Genomic DNA, 16,622 nt, shown 5'->3' with positions numbered 1-16,622 from the left:
TATCACGAACTCCCCAAAATTCGTTACAGTATTAAAGCTTAGATAGTAAAAAAGCCACTGTTTCCAATTCGTGATTTAATTTTCGTCTCTTGTTCTGCGACCTAGCTGATTAGAAAGCCCATATTTCCAGTCCTTCTCTTCACTTCTTTATATTGATCCGTTGAGATCTGTTTGGTCGTAGAGCTGACGACATTTCTTGGAAAAATTAATCCTTACTCTTCAGCTTATTTAAATTTCCAAATCGGGCTGACTGATTTCTGGCGAGTGGAACCGTCAACCTATTTACATATATACCAACTTCTGAGTGGAATGTGACCTAATTTTGGTTGCCTTTTCGAAAGCACCCTATTTCAGAAAATCGCCTTGTAACAGCATTAAAAAGTAAAGTCAACTCTCTATGAACAAAAACCACGCTCTACAAGTCGCTTATCATATATACCTGTCCTGAAATATGGCTCGTATTCATGGCCCATCATCAAGAGAAGATGAGACAGTTCTTAGAGTGTTTGAGAGAAAAGTTCTACTAAAGATTTATGGTCCTGTTCTGCCGACGGTGAATATCCAAGGAGGTATAATAATAATCTGTATGCGCTTTACGCGGACATGACGATAGTGAAGCGAATAAAAACCTAAAAACTTCACTATTTAGATCATGTTATGCGGATGGACGAAGACGCTCCAGCCATGAAAGTATTTCAGTCCAGACACCACAGTTTGGAAGAGGAGAAAGGGGAGACCTGCACTGACTTGATAGAAGCAGTTGGTGGAAGACTTGACCTACCTTGATGCCCCCAATTGGCGTCAGTTATTGCGAAACAGAAATAGCTGGCGTGACTTGTTACCAAACGGCTAAAATCGAACAGGCGGTTAAGCGCCAATTAATGATGAATGATACGTGGGCTAAACTGAGCTAACCTAATTTTTTTTCTTTTACGAAAATTTTATTTTAAAAGGATAATCTAACGAAAAAAACGGAGGGCTGTACTAGGCTAATCGTGGGCAAACGTTTCTCTTAGTTTTTACTAAAATATTCGCATTTCGGGGTGCCGGCCTCACACAGCTTGAAAATTATTTTTCCGATAGTTTTTTTCCAAGGGTGGGCTATCCTGGGCTACCCTTGGGCAAACGAACCACAGGTTAAAAATAATCATTTTGCATTCTCTCTGGTTTTGAGAAATTTTCCACTTAAAGCTTTTTTTACTAACATTTTTTTTAATTTTTTTTTTTTCAAGGGCGGGCTAGCAAAAAAAGGTTGGGCTGTCCTGGGCTAATCGTGGGCAAACGAATCACATAGTTCTAATTAAAAAATTCGCATTTCGGGGTGCCGGCTTCACACAACTTGAAAATAATTTTTCCGATAGTTTTTTTTCCAAGTATGGGCTATCCTGGACTAACCTAGGGCCAACGAGCCACAGGGAAAAAATCTTTTTGCATTCTCTTTGGTTTTGAGGGGTTTTCCACTTAAAACTTTTTTTTGAACAATTTTTTATTTTATTATTTTTTTTTTTTCAAGGTGGGCTAGGAAAAAAATGGATGGGCTGTACTGGGCTAATCGTGGGCACACTAATCACATAGTTTGTATTAAACAACTCGTATTTCGGGGTACCTGCTTCACGCAGCCATTAAATTCACATAATTTCATATTGTTTCTATGACAAAACCATTGTCCAGCGTAACATCCGTCACAGCTCCATCTCCATGTCGGTGCGAGCAAAAAATTTAGAAATTTATATATTTTAGTGTGTCCTTTGCTAAGTGAAAATCATTTTTTTCAATGCACAAAATTTGAACCGAACCCGCAATGGAAAGCTTGGGTTTTCGTATGATGATGATGACACGCATTTCAAATGCAGAGCTTTATTGGGGTTTTCTTATGAGAATACGCATTAAAAAAAGTAAATTTGTATTGATAAGGGACAAGTTTCATTTAATTTCATTTGATATCTTTATTAAGTCTTTACTGACTAGATAACAGGTTAACTTAGTACTAGTTTAACAATTTTAAAATAAGATTTACTGAGATAAGTAATAGGACCCAATGCGTGACTTAAACAGAGACCTTGGCATGGCAAAGTCCAGGTCAAGGCTTCTGGATAGGCGATTAAATTATACAAGACCTCTTAAAAGAGGTGCGAAACTGAAGTAATTCGAACGCAGCACTTCAACGCGGAATGTACTGTGAAAGCGGAGAGCTCTGTTAGCGACATTGATCGTGCCTACGTAGCGAACAACACGTATTCGGATAGCGTTCTTCTTTTGCCCTGTGCAAAATACAAAAACCAAATTATTTAATATCTAAATCACTGTTTCAGAAGTTGCAAGTGTAGTATAAAACTAGCAGAAATAGTAGTTCATAATTATGTGCGAGCGCAATGCGCTTGACTCTGTGTTTAATAAAATTATAGAATCATCAAATAATGACTTGACAAGAAAAAGAAAAAATGATAGCGTGACAGAAAACACGATGTCAAAAACCACCAAAAACAATTACTACGCAATACTAGATGAAGATCTAGAAGAGTGTAATGAAGCATTTATAAAATTCCAACAATATGTGCAAACCAACAAGCTAAGTAACGATAGCGAAGAAACACGAGCTCATGCTATAAACAACAACTACAACCCATCAACAAGCGCAGCAGCTTCCGAAGCAGCAGCTGCAAGTGTAACAAATAAACAAGAACCAAAAGCAAATACAAATGTGAAAAACAAAAGCAACAGCAAAAACATTCCTCCAATTAATACATTCGATGTAGAATCTAAACAAATAATAGAATTGATTAAAGATGGTTTGAAGATAACTCAATTTAAAATAAAAGAATATAGCCAAAATAAAATAGCGATTTATTTAACAAATCTCGACGATTATAAAAGAGTCCGCGGATGTTTTGAAAAAGCCAAGGTAAAATACTATTCGTATACACCTAAATGCTTAAAAACTAAAACTTATCTGTTGAAAGGCCTGAACGGCAATACCAAATGCGAAGAAATCTTAAATGAGCTTCAACACTATCAAAATGAAAATCTCACCATACTTAAAGTAAGTCAATTCACTACGAAGAAATCTGTAGAGAGAAAGATAACGCTTCCTATATTCATGGTACAAGTAAGCGCTGACAGCAACGTTAATGAATTAAAATCCATCAAATGCATACTATATCACTGTATCAAATGGGAACATCTACGCAGACCCGAAATCCCACAATGTAGGAATTGTCAAAATTTTTTTCATAGTGCTGCCAATTGTAATATGCCAGCCAGGTGTGTGAAATGTAGCGGGCTACACAATAGCAAAGAATGCCCTTCTTCTGAAGATGACTCAACAGAAAAACGAGACCCATACTGCGTACTATGCAAAAAACATGGACACCCAGCATCATACAGAGGTTGTGAACGCTATAAAGAGCTGCAACAGAAAATGAGATTGAAAAAACAAAGTTTAGCTACAACTAAAACTAATCACCCTATTAATTACAACAAATCTACTAACCATAATGTAAGCTATGCAAATGTATTGAGAGAAGAGCGAGTTGCTTCTGATACTATCAATAACCAAAACATGCAAAATTCTTTTCTATTAGAATTAAAAAATACAATCTTAACACTAAGTAATCAAATTACAAACCTACAAAAACAACTAGAATTGCAGACTGCAAGGGTCGATGCAATATGTGGTATTATGGACTCAGTATGAGTGGTGGTCCCTTACAAACTGTTAATAAACCTCACTTAAACATTATTTCTCTTAATGTTAACTCCCTCATAAACTTATGCAGAAGATTAGACTTAAGTAAATTTATAAAAGATAGAAATCCAGATATATTACTACTTAACGAAACTAAATTAAATCCGAAACATAAGTTAAAATTTCTTGGATATAATTTAATAAGGAAAGATAGGTCGGCAGGTATGAGAGGTGGTGGAACAGCGATCCTAATCAAAGACAATATAAAATTTACCAAAGTTTTTAACCGTAAAATTGATAACTTAACAGTTTTTGAAACTTGCATTGTTAAAATACACATGCCTCCAAATAATATATTATACATAATAGCAGCATATTATCCGGCAGGGAACAATAATGACATATTTAAAACAGAACTCAATTCAGTTTTCGAAGCTCTAAATCTTGAACAATTGAATCATTATTACATACTAGCCGGAGACCTCAACAGTAAGCACGCGGACTGGGGTAATGTCCAAGAAAATTCTAAAGGCAAATCACTAAAAGATTGGCTTACGTCGAATGAGATGAGATACCGCTGCAATCTATATGCCACTGTATCTCCGTCATACTTAAGATCTAATTCGTTTTTAGATATCTGTATTGCAGACCATAGACTAAACATACAAAAAAGCAACGACACAGTGAACTGTCTCAACTGCCTTAACTACGATAGCGATCATAACGCCATAGAAATTATCGCTCGTAGAGACAACAATAGCTTATTCACATTATTGGGCAACTCGCAGCAAAAAATTTTGGACTACAAAAAAACAAACTGGAAAAATTTTAAAAACACCCTGACTTCAGAACTTGAAAATAAAACGCGGACACCCGACAATAGGAACTTGAAAAACTTTGAGATCGACCATCACCTAGATAAACTTAACAAAATAATATTAACAGCCATAGAGAAGAATGTACCAAATATAAAATCTAATAGCACTACTAACATACTTACCAACATACCAATTTTAAAATCATTGCTCTTAGAAAAAAGTAAAACACTTACTTTGATAAAAAATTATAATCGCCTACAATTACATTGCTCTTATAGCAATATACAACAAGAAAAAGCCAAACTCAAGCTAATAAAGAAATTAATTCAGGACAACATCAAAATACACATAAACAAGCAACTTGAACGAAAACTATCCTTTATCAACACTAGCGATCCTCTTAAAATGTCAAAAATTAAAAAATCTTTTATAAAAAATCAGGGAGAGACTATCAATCATCTTTGTATTCCATTTGCTTCATCCCCACTCATACAAGAAGCCGGACTAGATTGTACCGTTATTGAAAAAAATACCTCAACCAACAATTACATTATTAAAAATAGCAAAGAAATAGTTGATATAATTGGCGTTCATTTTGAATCAATCCACTCTCCAAAACAGAACAAACCCGACAACCTCATTCATTCACAGGTTGAAGATTGCTTCAATGAGTTTTTGAAAACAAAAACTTTATTCGACAGCATCGAAGAAACCAAAACAACATTTACCATCGAAAAGAGGGCAAATAACCTTTCCGAGGAACAAACTGAAAGATTTTTCATTCTTCCCAACGACCTCTCAGATGTATTTTCGAATTTGAAATGCAAACTCTCATCAGGCTTAGATCAAATTCCAAATATCGTCCTTAAAAATTTATCCACAGAAATAATTTTAGAATATTGTACGCTTTTCAACAACATGTTGAACAATGCATACTTCCCATCCCTTTGGAAAATCGCCAAAACTATAGTGATACCTAAAAAAGACAGAGATAAAAACAGTATCAAAAATCTTCGCCCAATCAGCTTGCTCCCAAATATTAGTAAAGTTTTCGAGGTAGCTATAAACATAAACATTAATAGAATTATCGAAAATAATAACCTAATAAGTCCCAAACAATTCGGTTTTAAATATGGGCACTCAACAATTCACGCCATCAGCCTTCTGGTTTCCGAAATAAACTGGAACTGGAATAAAAAATATGTCACAGGAGCTTGCTTCCTCGACATAGAAAAGGCTTTCGACCAAGTGTGGGTAAAAGGACTCATAACAAAACTCATTGGATACAAATTCCCTCTTCATCTTGTAATACTAATTTATAATATGCTCTCTAATAGAAAATTCTCGGTATATGCAAATGGTATAAAAAGTACACGAGAATTTAATATAATAAATGGACTGCAGCAAGGTACTGTAAATGCCCCCATTCTTTTTAATATCTATATACTAGATTTGTTGCATAAAATAGACAACATAATAGCATTTGCCGATGATGTTGTTATTTATCACTCAGATAGTTCAATTACTAACATAAACACAAATCTCCAGAGTAAATACAATACTGTCGAAGAATATACAATAGATTGGCAACTCAAAGTAAACGCTAACAAATGTGAAACTGTTCTGTTTCGCCCCCCTATCAAAAAATGCAACTCAAATATTAAAAAAAATTGGAAAAACTTCCAAATTATTTCGAACGAATCCAATCTCATAATTAAACAATCCGAGAGAGTCAAATACCTTGGTATATATCTGGATAAATTTTTATACTATAACGATCACATTAACTACCAAATAACGAAAACTACTAAGGCGTTCCATGTTTATAAAAAAATGTTCTCGACAAAATTTTTGGATAAAAGGCTGAAATCCATTATGTATCAAACACTTTTAAGACCTATACTTACGTATGGATGCCAGATTTGGTTTAACATATCCCCATCATACATGGAAAGGCTGAGAAAGTTTGAACGTAAAATTTTGAGATCCTGTACTTCCTTGTACAGGTCAGCATATAGTAATTATACCAAATACATTTCGAATGCGAAGGTCTATAGTACAGCAAAAGTACCGAGAATTGACTGCCACATAATAAATTTGACAAGGAGACATATAGTACGCTGTCTTAACAATGACAATAACACACTGATAAGTGCACCCTTCTATGAAAGCGAAGAATACTTTTCCCTTACAGTTAGAAATGGATTTACACCCCCAGAATCATTCCTTTACCTTGACAGGAATTTATTTATACAAAATAAAGATCACATACCGATAATCTATCACATTTTTAGAAGAGCGAATATGAAAATAATCACCTCGAAAACAATTAACACAGAAAACAAACGTTTTAATACATATATCTCTACCAGAGACAAACTAGAAGCATCTTCCATCATAAAACAATGCTGGTGGCTAAATCACATATAACCACAACACCTGCTCATGCCGGACATCCGACATAATTTTCCCTTACTTAATTTTATCTTTTATTAAAAATATTTAATCAGGCATTGTTTTTTAATGTTTTTTCTTTGCAACATAATCATGGTTCATACATGCTTTAAGTTAAAGCGGTTACACATAAGTGTTATCAACTAATAAAATGTTATATTATATCATATGTAGCCCGCCAAGTACATGAGAACTCGTCTAGAGTCATTGTATAATTGTATTATTAAATGAAAACTATTGTTTATTTTAGTATATAAGATCATCAACATCGAAATAAATAAACACTAAAAAAAAAAAAAAAAAAAAAAAAAATCAACTGCCCAAGTAGTTCTAAGCAGTCAATGGCACCGGATATTATGTCAAAAATAAACATTACGTTTTGAACAAGACGTCTAACTTCAAGTGGCAAGACATTGATAAGCATGTATCTTGCATTGTAGGGTGGCAGGGGATTAACAAAGTGCAGAGGCTGAAGAGCAAATCGTATGAACTTGCGCTGAATTCTTTCAATTCTTAAAGAGTGTGAAGAGTATATGGGATTCCAGATGACTGATGCATACTTTAACTTGGAACGCACTAAGGCATTGTATAAGATTTTCCTGGTATATGGGTCCTTGAAATCCTTGGCATATCGTCGCAAGAAAGCTAAGTTGGTATAAGCCTTTGGTATGAGAAAGTTTACATGATTACAAAAAGTAAAAGATGAGTCAAAAATTACGCCAAAATCGCGAAACTCATTAATTGACGCAAGAGTTACATTTGAAATTGAGTACGCGAATGAAACCACATTCATAGACTTAGTATACGTCATGTGACAGCATTTACTAATATTGAGTCGCAGATTGTTTTGACAGGCCCAATTATTTAAAGCATTCAGATCTTCTTGAAGACGCAATGCATCAGAAGTACAGGAGATTCTCCGAAAGAGTTTTAAGTCGTCAGCATAAAGCAAATTATTTGAATAGTATATGCATGAGCCAACATCATTAATAAACATTAAGAACAAAATAGGACCAAGGATGCTACCTTTTGGTACACCCGAAGTTGCTGAGAATTCATAAGACTTAGTTCTCTCGATTTCAACAAAATATATTCTATTTTCCAAATAGGACTTCAGCCACGACAGAAAGCTTGAGTGAAAGCCCATTTTTTCAAGTTTCCACAGAAGTAATTTGTGCGAAACTGTGTCAAAAGCCTTGGAAAAATCCGTATATATGGTGTCAACTTGACAGCCATCCTTAAACGCAGAGACACAAAACTGAGAGAAAACAGCCAGGTTTGTAGCAGTCGAACGTCCCACAATGAAACCATGCTGACATGGATCGACTATTTTATTTATAGCGAATGATACTTTGTTTTTAACTACCTTTTCAAAAAGTTTTGAACATGTTGACAGTTTGGATATTGGCCTGTAATTCTTTACTTCATTTTTATTGCCTGACTTGAAGATAGGAGTGATAGACGCCAGCTTCCAGCGATCAACAAAAACTCCAGTCGATAGCGAAATATTGAAAATGTGGCACAGTGGCACACAAAGAGACATACTACACTTCTTAAATAAAAAAGAGGACAAACCATCAATATCATTTTGATTGAGGTCTGTAAGGAGGATATCCCCAAGATAATATCGGTTTCAGACACGGACAAAGACCCAAAGTCTAAAGGTTTGGGGCTATCAGTAAGATACCTGTCATCAAAGTTATCGGCCTCAACAACAAACGTAGATTTGAAAAAATCAGCAAAAAGATTTGCCGAATCGGCCAAACTGTTAGAGCAAATGTCATTAAATTTAACACAGTTAGGTATATTAGAACAACCTTTCTTTGAGCGAACATAGTTCCAAAAAGATTTAGGATTAACTTTCAACTCATCTTCAACTCGAGAAACGTATTTATTGTACAAAAACTTATAAAGAACATTGAACTGCGTCATATAAGAAGTATACTGATCTTTAAAAACAGTATCGCTGGTAGCCTTGTATAATTTAAAGTACTTATTTCTTTGATTTTTCAACTTTTTCAACCTAGTATTGTACCAGGGTAGTTTGTGAACTTTAACTGGTAGGGGAGAGAGATTCCTACTGAATATGTCAGCCATCTTTAGCAGAAAAACGTCGAAACATTCAGTTGCATTTTTAGCAAAGAAAATAGATGTCCAGTCTATTTCAGATATGAGAGAGTTTAAAGATTCATAATTTGCATCCATAAAGTTATAGGAGCGTTCATTATTATTTATATTGTTTTTCGGCACTAGGTCGAAGAATTCAATAGATAAAGATAGTGCTACATGACGCATATCTGATTTATATATAGGAAACACACATTCAGTCAAGTGAGTTATGGGGTTCTCATCGACAAAAATTAGGTCCAAACTAACTGGTTCACGAAACTGTTAATCTGAATTAGATTGGCACTAAAAAGGGTGTCTAAGAAATTAATCTAATGGGGGTGATGAACATTGGTAGGTGTTAAGATATCATCTTCTAGTCATTTCGACCAAACAACCTCGCTGAGATTAAAATCCCCCAGGACGCAAAAATTACTATCAATATTATATTCATATAGGTCAAATATATTATTAACATGAGCACAGTACAGCAAATCTGTGCTGCAAGGCGGAATGTAAGAAACGCAGATAAATAAATTGCCAGAAGGCCCAGTAATACAGACACAATGCTGGTCCAAAAGAGAGTCATCGTTAGAAAGCGGCACAAAAGAAGAGAGAAGAGAACGCCTTACAGCAATTAACACCCCACCGCCTCTGAGACGCCCTGTTTTGATAGGGTCTCTATCTTTTCGATAAGTTTGAAACAGACTTTGATCAAAAAATTCTGAGTCAGAGAAGTCATTATTAAGCCAAGTCTCAACAATGACGTAGACATCATAGTCGCACCGTGAAGTGGCTAAAAATATATCTTTAGATTTCGTTTACCCAGTTTTATTATTGGCAGGTGCAGCAGAGCTGATATTTGCATCACTAGTAGAACAAGCGGCAGCGCCACTAAAAGAACTGGTTTATGATAAAGGGCGATTTTTTATTGAAAGCACCTGCCTATTGAGACCTTACAACAACAACAACAAATCAACAAAAAAGACAAGCAATCAAATATGTTAATAACATAAAATAGGAAAATGAAAATTGTATCACACCCAATTTAAAGTAACGGGTTTGAGCCGTTTCGTCCCAAACTCCCACGCCTACCACTGCACTTCCTTTTTCACTTCTCTGACACACCAGAAACTAATGCTCAGACAATGTGAAATATATGAAATTAAATTATGGTTGGTATGGATAGAGGCGGCAAGCGCTAAGAGAAAATACAACAAAGATGGCGATAATTACAAAAAACAAAAATAACTGAAAACCACTGCAACTTCATATCGTCCTAACAACCAATGTTACAGCAAATAAACGGAAAAGCATCAAGCCAAAGGAACTGGATATTAATCTTAAGTCTTAGCTTACTGTGGGATAAAGCATCCTTTTGTTCTTATTTCACAGCGCTTAAGTGTAAGTAAATAACTAAAGTCAAAGTGGACGAGTGAGCATTAGAATAAATGATGACGCTGCAAAAACTAACGCATGCAAATTAGTCGGCATCTGATGATGCTTTAAACTTGGAATGAAAATTGAGTGAAAAAGGGCTTTTAAACATTACAAAAATGTGTCTCGATGTGAGAAAAAACAACCAGATGCAATTTGAGTGACGGTGATAAATTGGATGAACAACATGGTACAATCACAGTGACGACTTAATCAGGCCTTACAGAGACTCTAAATGAGATCCTAGATTGCACTTGCGCTGCAGATTTAAGACGCTGAAAAGAGCATTCATACGAATACGTCCCTATTCTGCTTTAGACTAACAAATATATCAAACATATCAATGATATGGTAGTCCTCAATGTGAACTATAGAATTATGGAGGACGACAATGTTGGTCAGCTCGCTCAGAAATGCAACATTTCAGTCTTCATAGTCTGGAGAAGCTTCACAAAACTCTCTGCCTCTTCTATATGCATATATGCCGCCTCAGAATTAAGGGAGTATTTGAATGCAAGATCTTCGAAAACAATTTCTTTAGAAATGCTGCGCTGATCCTATGATCAGCAATGAAGCCCTGAAGAATCTGATTTTCCTGATGAGTTGGTTGAGCAAATGTCTCTTCCTAAATTGCCGACCTGGGTCGCATCTCGAAGTCTCGGAACATCATCAAAGTTTTCAGAGACACGTATCTCCTAAGGACTTCAGGCCAATTAGTCTTCCGTCGTTTCTTTTATGACCGGAGCGCCTCATTGAACACAGCAGAAGATAGCACCCTATTCGATAGTGAAACGGTCTAGAATATTCCCGAAATAGGTCTGTCTGTCGTAAGAGCAGACTACAATCCACTGACCTAGATGTTGGAGCTAATACCTTAATGATGCTAATTTCCGAAAAGTATTGGATTAATATCCCGCAAACAACCATCACCATCGTTAAAACTTACCAAAATCTACGGGGAACATCTTTATTGCTACAATAATAAGAGAAAGAAGAATGTTGTAAGCCAAATGATGGAATCGCTTGGTTGGCATGATTCGATCTTTTTGGGGTTATCACAAAAAGCCCTAGCTGGTTTAGAGATCGAGGCTGTGGTTGAATTAATTTCTCTCCTCGAAGTCAAAGGTTTCCAGAGCTACTACGTTCAAAGAATTCAACATTTAACCGATCTACTAAGCGGCTCTGAGCTCAACGGTGTAAGATCGAAGGTGGTCCGAGATTGACTGATCTGATATAACAAGCAGTTGTTACGTGGATATTTTGCCAATTATCTATCAACTAAATCGGACGTCATGGACTGAGTCAAACAAATCTTTCTGGTTTACGGCTATGACGACGCACTGTCCGTTGAACGTCCATGAAATAAGTTCCAATGTACTGGAAACACTTTCCTGCCTGAAAAACATCTGCCTGAAAAACAACGAGGTTTAATTACCGAGTCAATCCATACTCACCTTTTCATCCTTAACAAGGGAGGATTTCTCCAGGTCACTAAAGCATTTGTACCATTCGAAACTCTTTTGAGAAAATTGAATTGACCCATACATACATTCTGCAATGAACTGTCAGGCAGAAAAACTTCTAGTGCTGAACCTACAATGGGTCATCATCCTGCCGTCAAAATTTATGTGAGAGCCGGTTCTATATACCGGAATGACTCCGGTTTTATAACATCGTTCTAGAGGACTAGGTACTACTGTAACAACAACATGAACGTACTTCCTACCTTACTTCCCACTAAAGTCAAATCGAAGCATCAGCACGTCGCGCGGTTACAAATACCAGCCAAATTTTTAGGGAGGTTTTCGTTGATATAACAACAATTAAAGGGATACAACACTACTCTGTTGCACCTCCTTTAATCCCCGTTTACTCTATAAGTCCTAAAGTTGGAAGATCGAGCATTTGCTTTGACTGCGTCGGTTCGGTAAGTAGCCAAAATGGAGCTTTTGGTCGTCCCTATTGCCCACAGTTTCGAAATTCTCTCTCTTCCGAGCTCCTCATTGAGATAAACCAATTACCTGCATACTCGTTGGCCTATACCAACGGCCTAACTTTATAGTTATACCCTTTGTCATGTACTGGATTCATTCCATTCCCTCATGAACTTTTTAAGTACTATATTTGTTGAGCATTTTAAATTTTTTATCTCGTTTATAGCATCTTAAAGTCAAAGCGTATTTTTAACTTAAATTATTTTACTTTTTTCCAGCTAATCTTGATAGCGTCCAAAATCAGAAAAAACCGCCATTCGTATATGAGCCAAGGACATTTATTGCATATTGGAAATTGAAGCAGACACAAATGCCAGAATAATTTAGGCGATGAATAATAACTAAATGAAAGGACACTGTGTGAACAGCAACAGAGTAATTAGATGCATGATACAATTAGATGGTAAATACAAATATAACAACAACAAAAATGGAAAAACACACATACTACTCAACCTAACACACTCATTATGAGCTATTAAGCCTGAGTGAAGCTATCAAAAACCTAAGGACAACATTCACTTAGACCACAAATCAAATTACAACATGGCCAATATACTAATATATGAATGCTGAGGGGAGTACTTTGCTACAAAAAGCCGTCAAGGGATAAAGGGCATTACGTAGTTATTAAATAAATAAATAAGCAAAGCAAAATGAAAGCAAGAAAGAAAATTGAAAACAAGGAAAAGCTAATAAGATGCTTAGCTTAAAGCCAATTAGCAACGACAATGTGTAAATGCAAAAAAGGTAGTAAAAAAATGTTATTGAAATGGAGTAGACAAGTTTCTATATGACAAAAGAATAATGCAATGAGTATGAATATAAAAGTAATGAAGAGAAAAAGAAATAAAATAAGATTGCAAAGCAAAGCAATTTTAAGTAAACAAGTGATATAAAAAAGTACTAAAAAGTACTAAATAGGTACTTTAAAAAGTTCCAAAAAAGGTATTAAAAATTGGTTAAAAAGGTATTCAATAAATGGTAATCAACTTCTAAAATAAAATAGCACTAAAGCTGCTTAAAAAGATACTTGGAGAAAATACTTATGAAGTGGAAAACATTGAAAGGAAATGCTTAAAAAAAGGTACTGGAAAAGTAGCTTAAAAAGTACTTTAAGGAAATGTGTGCTTACTGAAAAAATAGCTAAAAAGTGGTTAAAACACACAAACGTAAAACAATAAAAAGTGCGTGAAAAATAAACTACCTTCTTCAAAAGTGTAGTAAAATAGTATTTTTTTAGTAAACTGAAAAATACTTAAAGATAGGTTTAAAATAAACCCTTGAGAAAAAATCCATATTAGTACTAAAAATGCCTAAATAAGTACCTAAAAAAAGGTACTTAAAAAAGTAATAAAAAATTAAATTAAATTTTGGAGAACAAGAAATTATTTTGAAGCTACAAAAACAAACATGATTCACAACAACAAGACTATTAAATGATTGACTTCCTGCTTCCAAAAGTACTTAATCAAGCTGAAGAAAAAAATATTACCTATAATAACGAATACATGAAATCGCATTTAATAAATAATAAATAAAAAAAAAGTACTTGGAAAGAGTTGTTGAAAAAAGTAGTTTAAAAAACTTACTTAAAAAGTAGTGAAAAGGGGCTTAAAGATTAAGCTCTAAAAAATACTTCAAAAGTGGTTTTAAACAAGATTGGTAATTTTTATTTTTAATTTTTGGAGTAAAAGAAATTGTATATGAGCTACAACAACAACACTGCCAAATGATTAACTTTCTGCTTCCAAAGGTACTTAATCAGCTGAAGAAAAAAAAATTTTAACTATAATAACTAATACTTGAAATCGTCTTTAATGAAATAATAAAAGGTACGTAAAAAGGGTTTTTGAAAAAAGTAGTAAAAAAGTACTTAAAAAAGTATTAAAAACGTGCTTAAAGATAGAGCTTTAAAAACTACTTCAAAAGTGGTTTTAAACAAGATTTGTAATTTAAATTTTTAATTTTTGGAGTACAAGAAATTGTATTGGAGTTACAAAAACAATCATCATTTACAACAACAACACTGATTAATTTTCTGCATCCAAAAGTACTTAATCAAGCTGAAGAAGAAAATATTATCTATAATAAATAATACTTGAAATCGTGTTTAATGCAATAATAAAAAGTGCGTGAAGAAGGTTTTTGAAAAAAGTAGTTAAAAATGTACTTAAAAATGTAGTAAAAAAGTGCTTAAGATAAAGCTCTAAAAATTCTTCAAAAGTTGTTTTAAACAAGAGCTTTGAAAAAGTACAATTAAGCACCAAAAATAGTACTAAAAAACTCTAAAAAAATAAACACTTAAAAATTATGTTAAAAAACGATCAAAATAAAAATTTTAAATTTTTTGTACAGCAAAAAATGTTACTAAAACTAAAAACCAAACATCTACAACAATAACAACACTACCAAAAGTTATTTAATCAAGCTGAAATAAATCTTATAATTATGGAGATCAATCTCAAACACAAATATTTGCTCTTACCCAAATGTGGATGATATAAAGAGTCAATCCACACACCCTTCGTGTTTGTTCAACCAACTAAACATTACAAGCAAATTGAATAAGTAACCCAAATACCAACCTACACACACATACCAAAAAATAATTCCTGTTCTTTGCGTAATGAAGACATTCCCCTGCATCTCTGCAACGCATTTACTATCGTTATCGTTACCGTTACCAATACCGTTATCCATAACGCGTTCATTATTTTTTTCACTCATATTTTTACTCTTAAATGGTACATTATTTGATTTGAACAAATTGCTACTATCAACAACAACAAGAGCAACAAAAATAAAATCCAATCGCATTGGTGAAGTCTCAGCAGAAGTATTTACTTTGGGTTATTTGACGGGTTCGCAACGTAGTCCTGGGAACTTGGATTATCAGAGACCAGGTGAGTGCAATAAATGACAAAGAATCTTTTACTCCTAAGGCAAGTCGGGAAAATGTGGAACAATTTGCGGTTCACTCGACAAATTTTTTTTGCCCGGGCAGCTCCCCGTTAAATCTTCTTCCGTTCTCGTCATGGTCACTGTGTAGAGATCCGTGATCTTTTGTCTTAAATAATCTCAAAGCCGCCCATGCTTCTGTGCCATATAGCAGGAAAGGTGGGATAAGTGACTTGACGAACTTAATTTTTTTTGTTTTTCAGCTGGGGTTCATCAGCTTCTATCGCTGCTCTAACTAGAAATAGCAGAGTAATGTTTCTTACAGAACTTACACCCAGTTGCCGATGTTTTCGTTCTTACACTTTCCTGCCACTCTGCCATCTTTTTTCTTTCTGAAAAGACGTATTACTTCCATTTTCAACTCATGATAGAGCTCACGTGCTCTTCTCGCAATTTCCTAAATATCCCAACGTTGCCCTATAAGCAATGTCCTCTCTTACAACTACAACGCGAAATTGTTATTCTTCTTGTAGCGATATGGAGCCTCTCAGAAGGTTTCGGGGAGTCTTATCGATGTTAATCCTTGGCAGTCTATTGCAATTCCAGCCTTGCGACGTCTAACTTTTTGGCAGCGATCGTATGTGCATTTGCACATTTGTTTTTAACCTTGCTTATGAATGATTTATTGGAGAATTTCGCTTCTATGCCTAGAGAAGAAATACTTTCGTCCAGATGCGTAAAGGCCGGTACTTGACGGCGAAGTCTCTCTCCTATCAGGAATCCCTTAATTCCATGTTTCCTCTGCCGGATCGCGACGATGGGGCTTTTGCATTCACAAGAACATCAGCCTGCAGGGAAGCGGTACAATTATCTGTATAAGCGACCCAAATATCCAGATGGCTGCCCTCAAATCGTAGGCATTTAACTTTTGTGAGGGTGTCATAAATAAAACGGGATCCCGTTATCATCAAAAAGAAGATCAGAGGCATCTTCATTTTGGCGGCCATACAGCTGCACATTTTTTTACCTAAATTTCAGAGCCGTAACAAAATCCTCAAGTGCATCTCTGGCAGCACATAATGCGAAGACAAATAAACGCATATAGCAACCTATAAAGCAACTGGCCAACCGCTTGTGCGCTACAAGTCTTTGGTAAAAAGAAACACACTGAAGGTCTGTCAAAAAACCACGCTCAGAAATGGGTGCATACGAGCTTAGCCGGTTGTA

At 35.0% G+C, this 16,622-nt stretch overlaps 1 protein-coding gene across 1 annotated transcript in view; it reads left to right on the top strand.

Moving 5' to 3' along the window:
* LOC137253328 (speract receptor) overlaps positions 1 to 16,622 on the top strand; it is a 209,819-nt gene that overhangs the window by 127,865 nt on the left and 65,332 nt on the right. The window contains exon 3 of the mRNA XM_067790059.1: positions 12,713 to 15,400. Coding sequence (XP_067646160.1) covers positions 15,124 to 15,400 — 277 coding nt within the window. The 5' untranslated portion in view covers positions 12,713 to 15,123. The remainder of the gene's footprint in view (positions 1 to 12,712; positions 15,401 to 16,622) is intronic.

Source organism: Eurosta solidaginis, chromosome 5 (assembly GCF_040869045.1).
Source record: "Eurosta solidaginis isolate ZX-2024a chromosome 5, ASM4086904v1, whole genome shotgun sequence".
In the NCBI taxonomy this organism is placed as follows: domain Eukaryota; kingdom Metazoa; phylum Arthropoda; class Insecta; order Diptera; family Tephritidae; genus Eurosta; species Eurosta solidaginis.
Note: the sequence above shows the minus strand (reverse complement) of the source record. Positions and strands in the feature narration are given on the sequence as shown.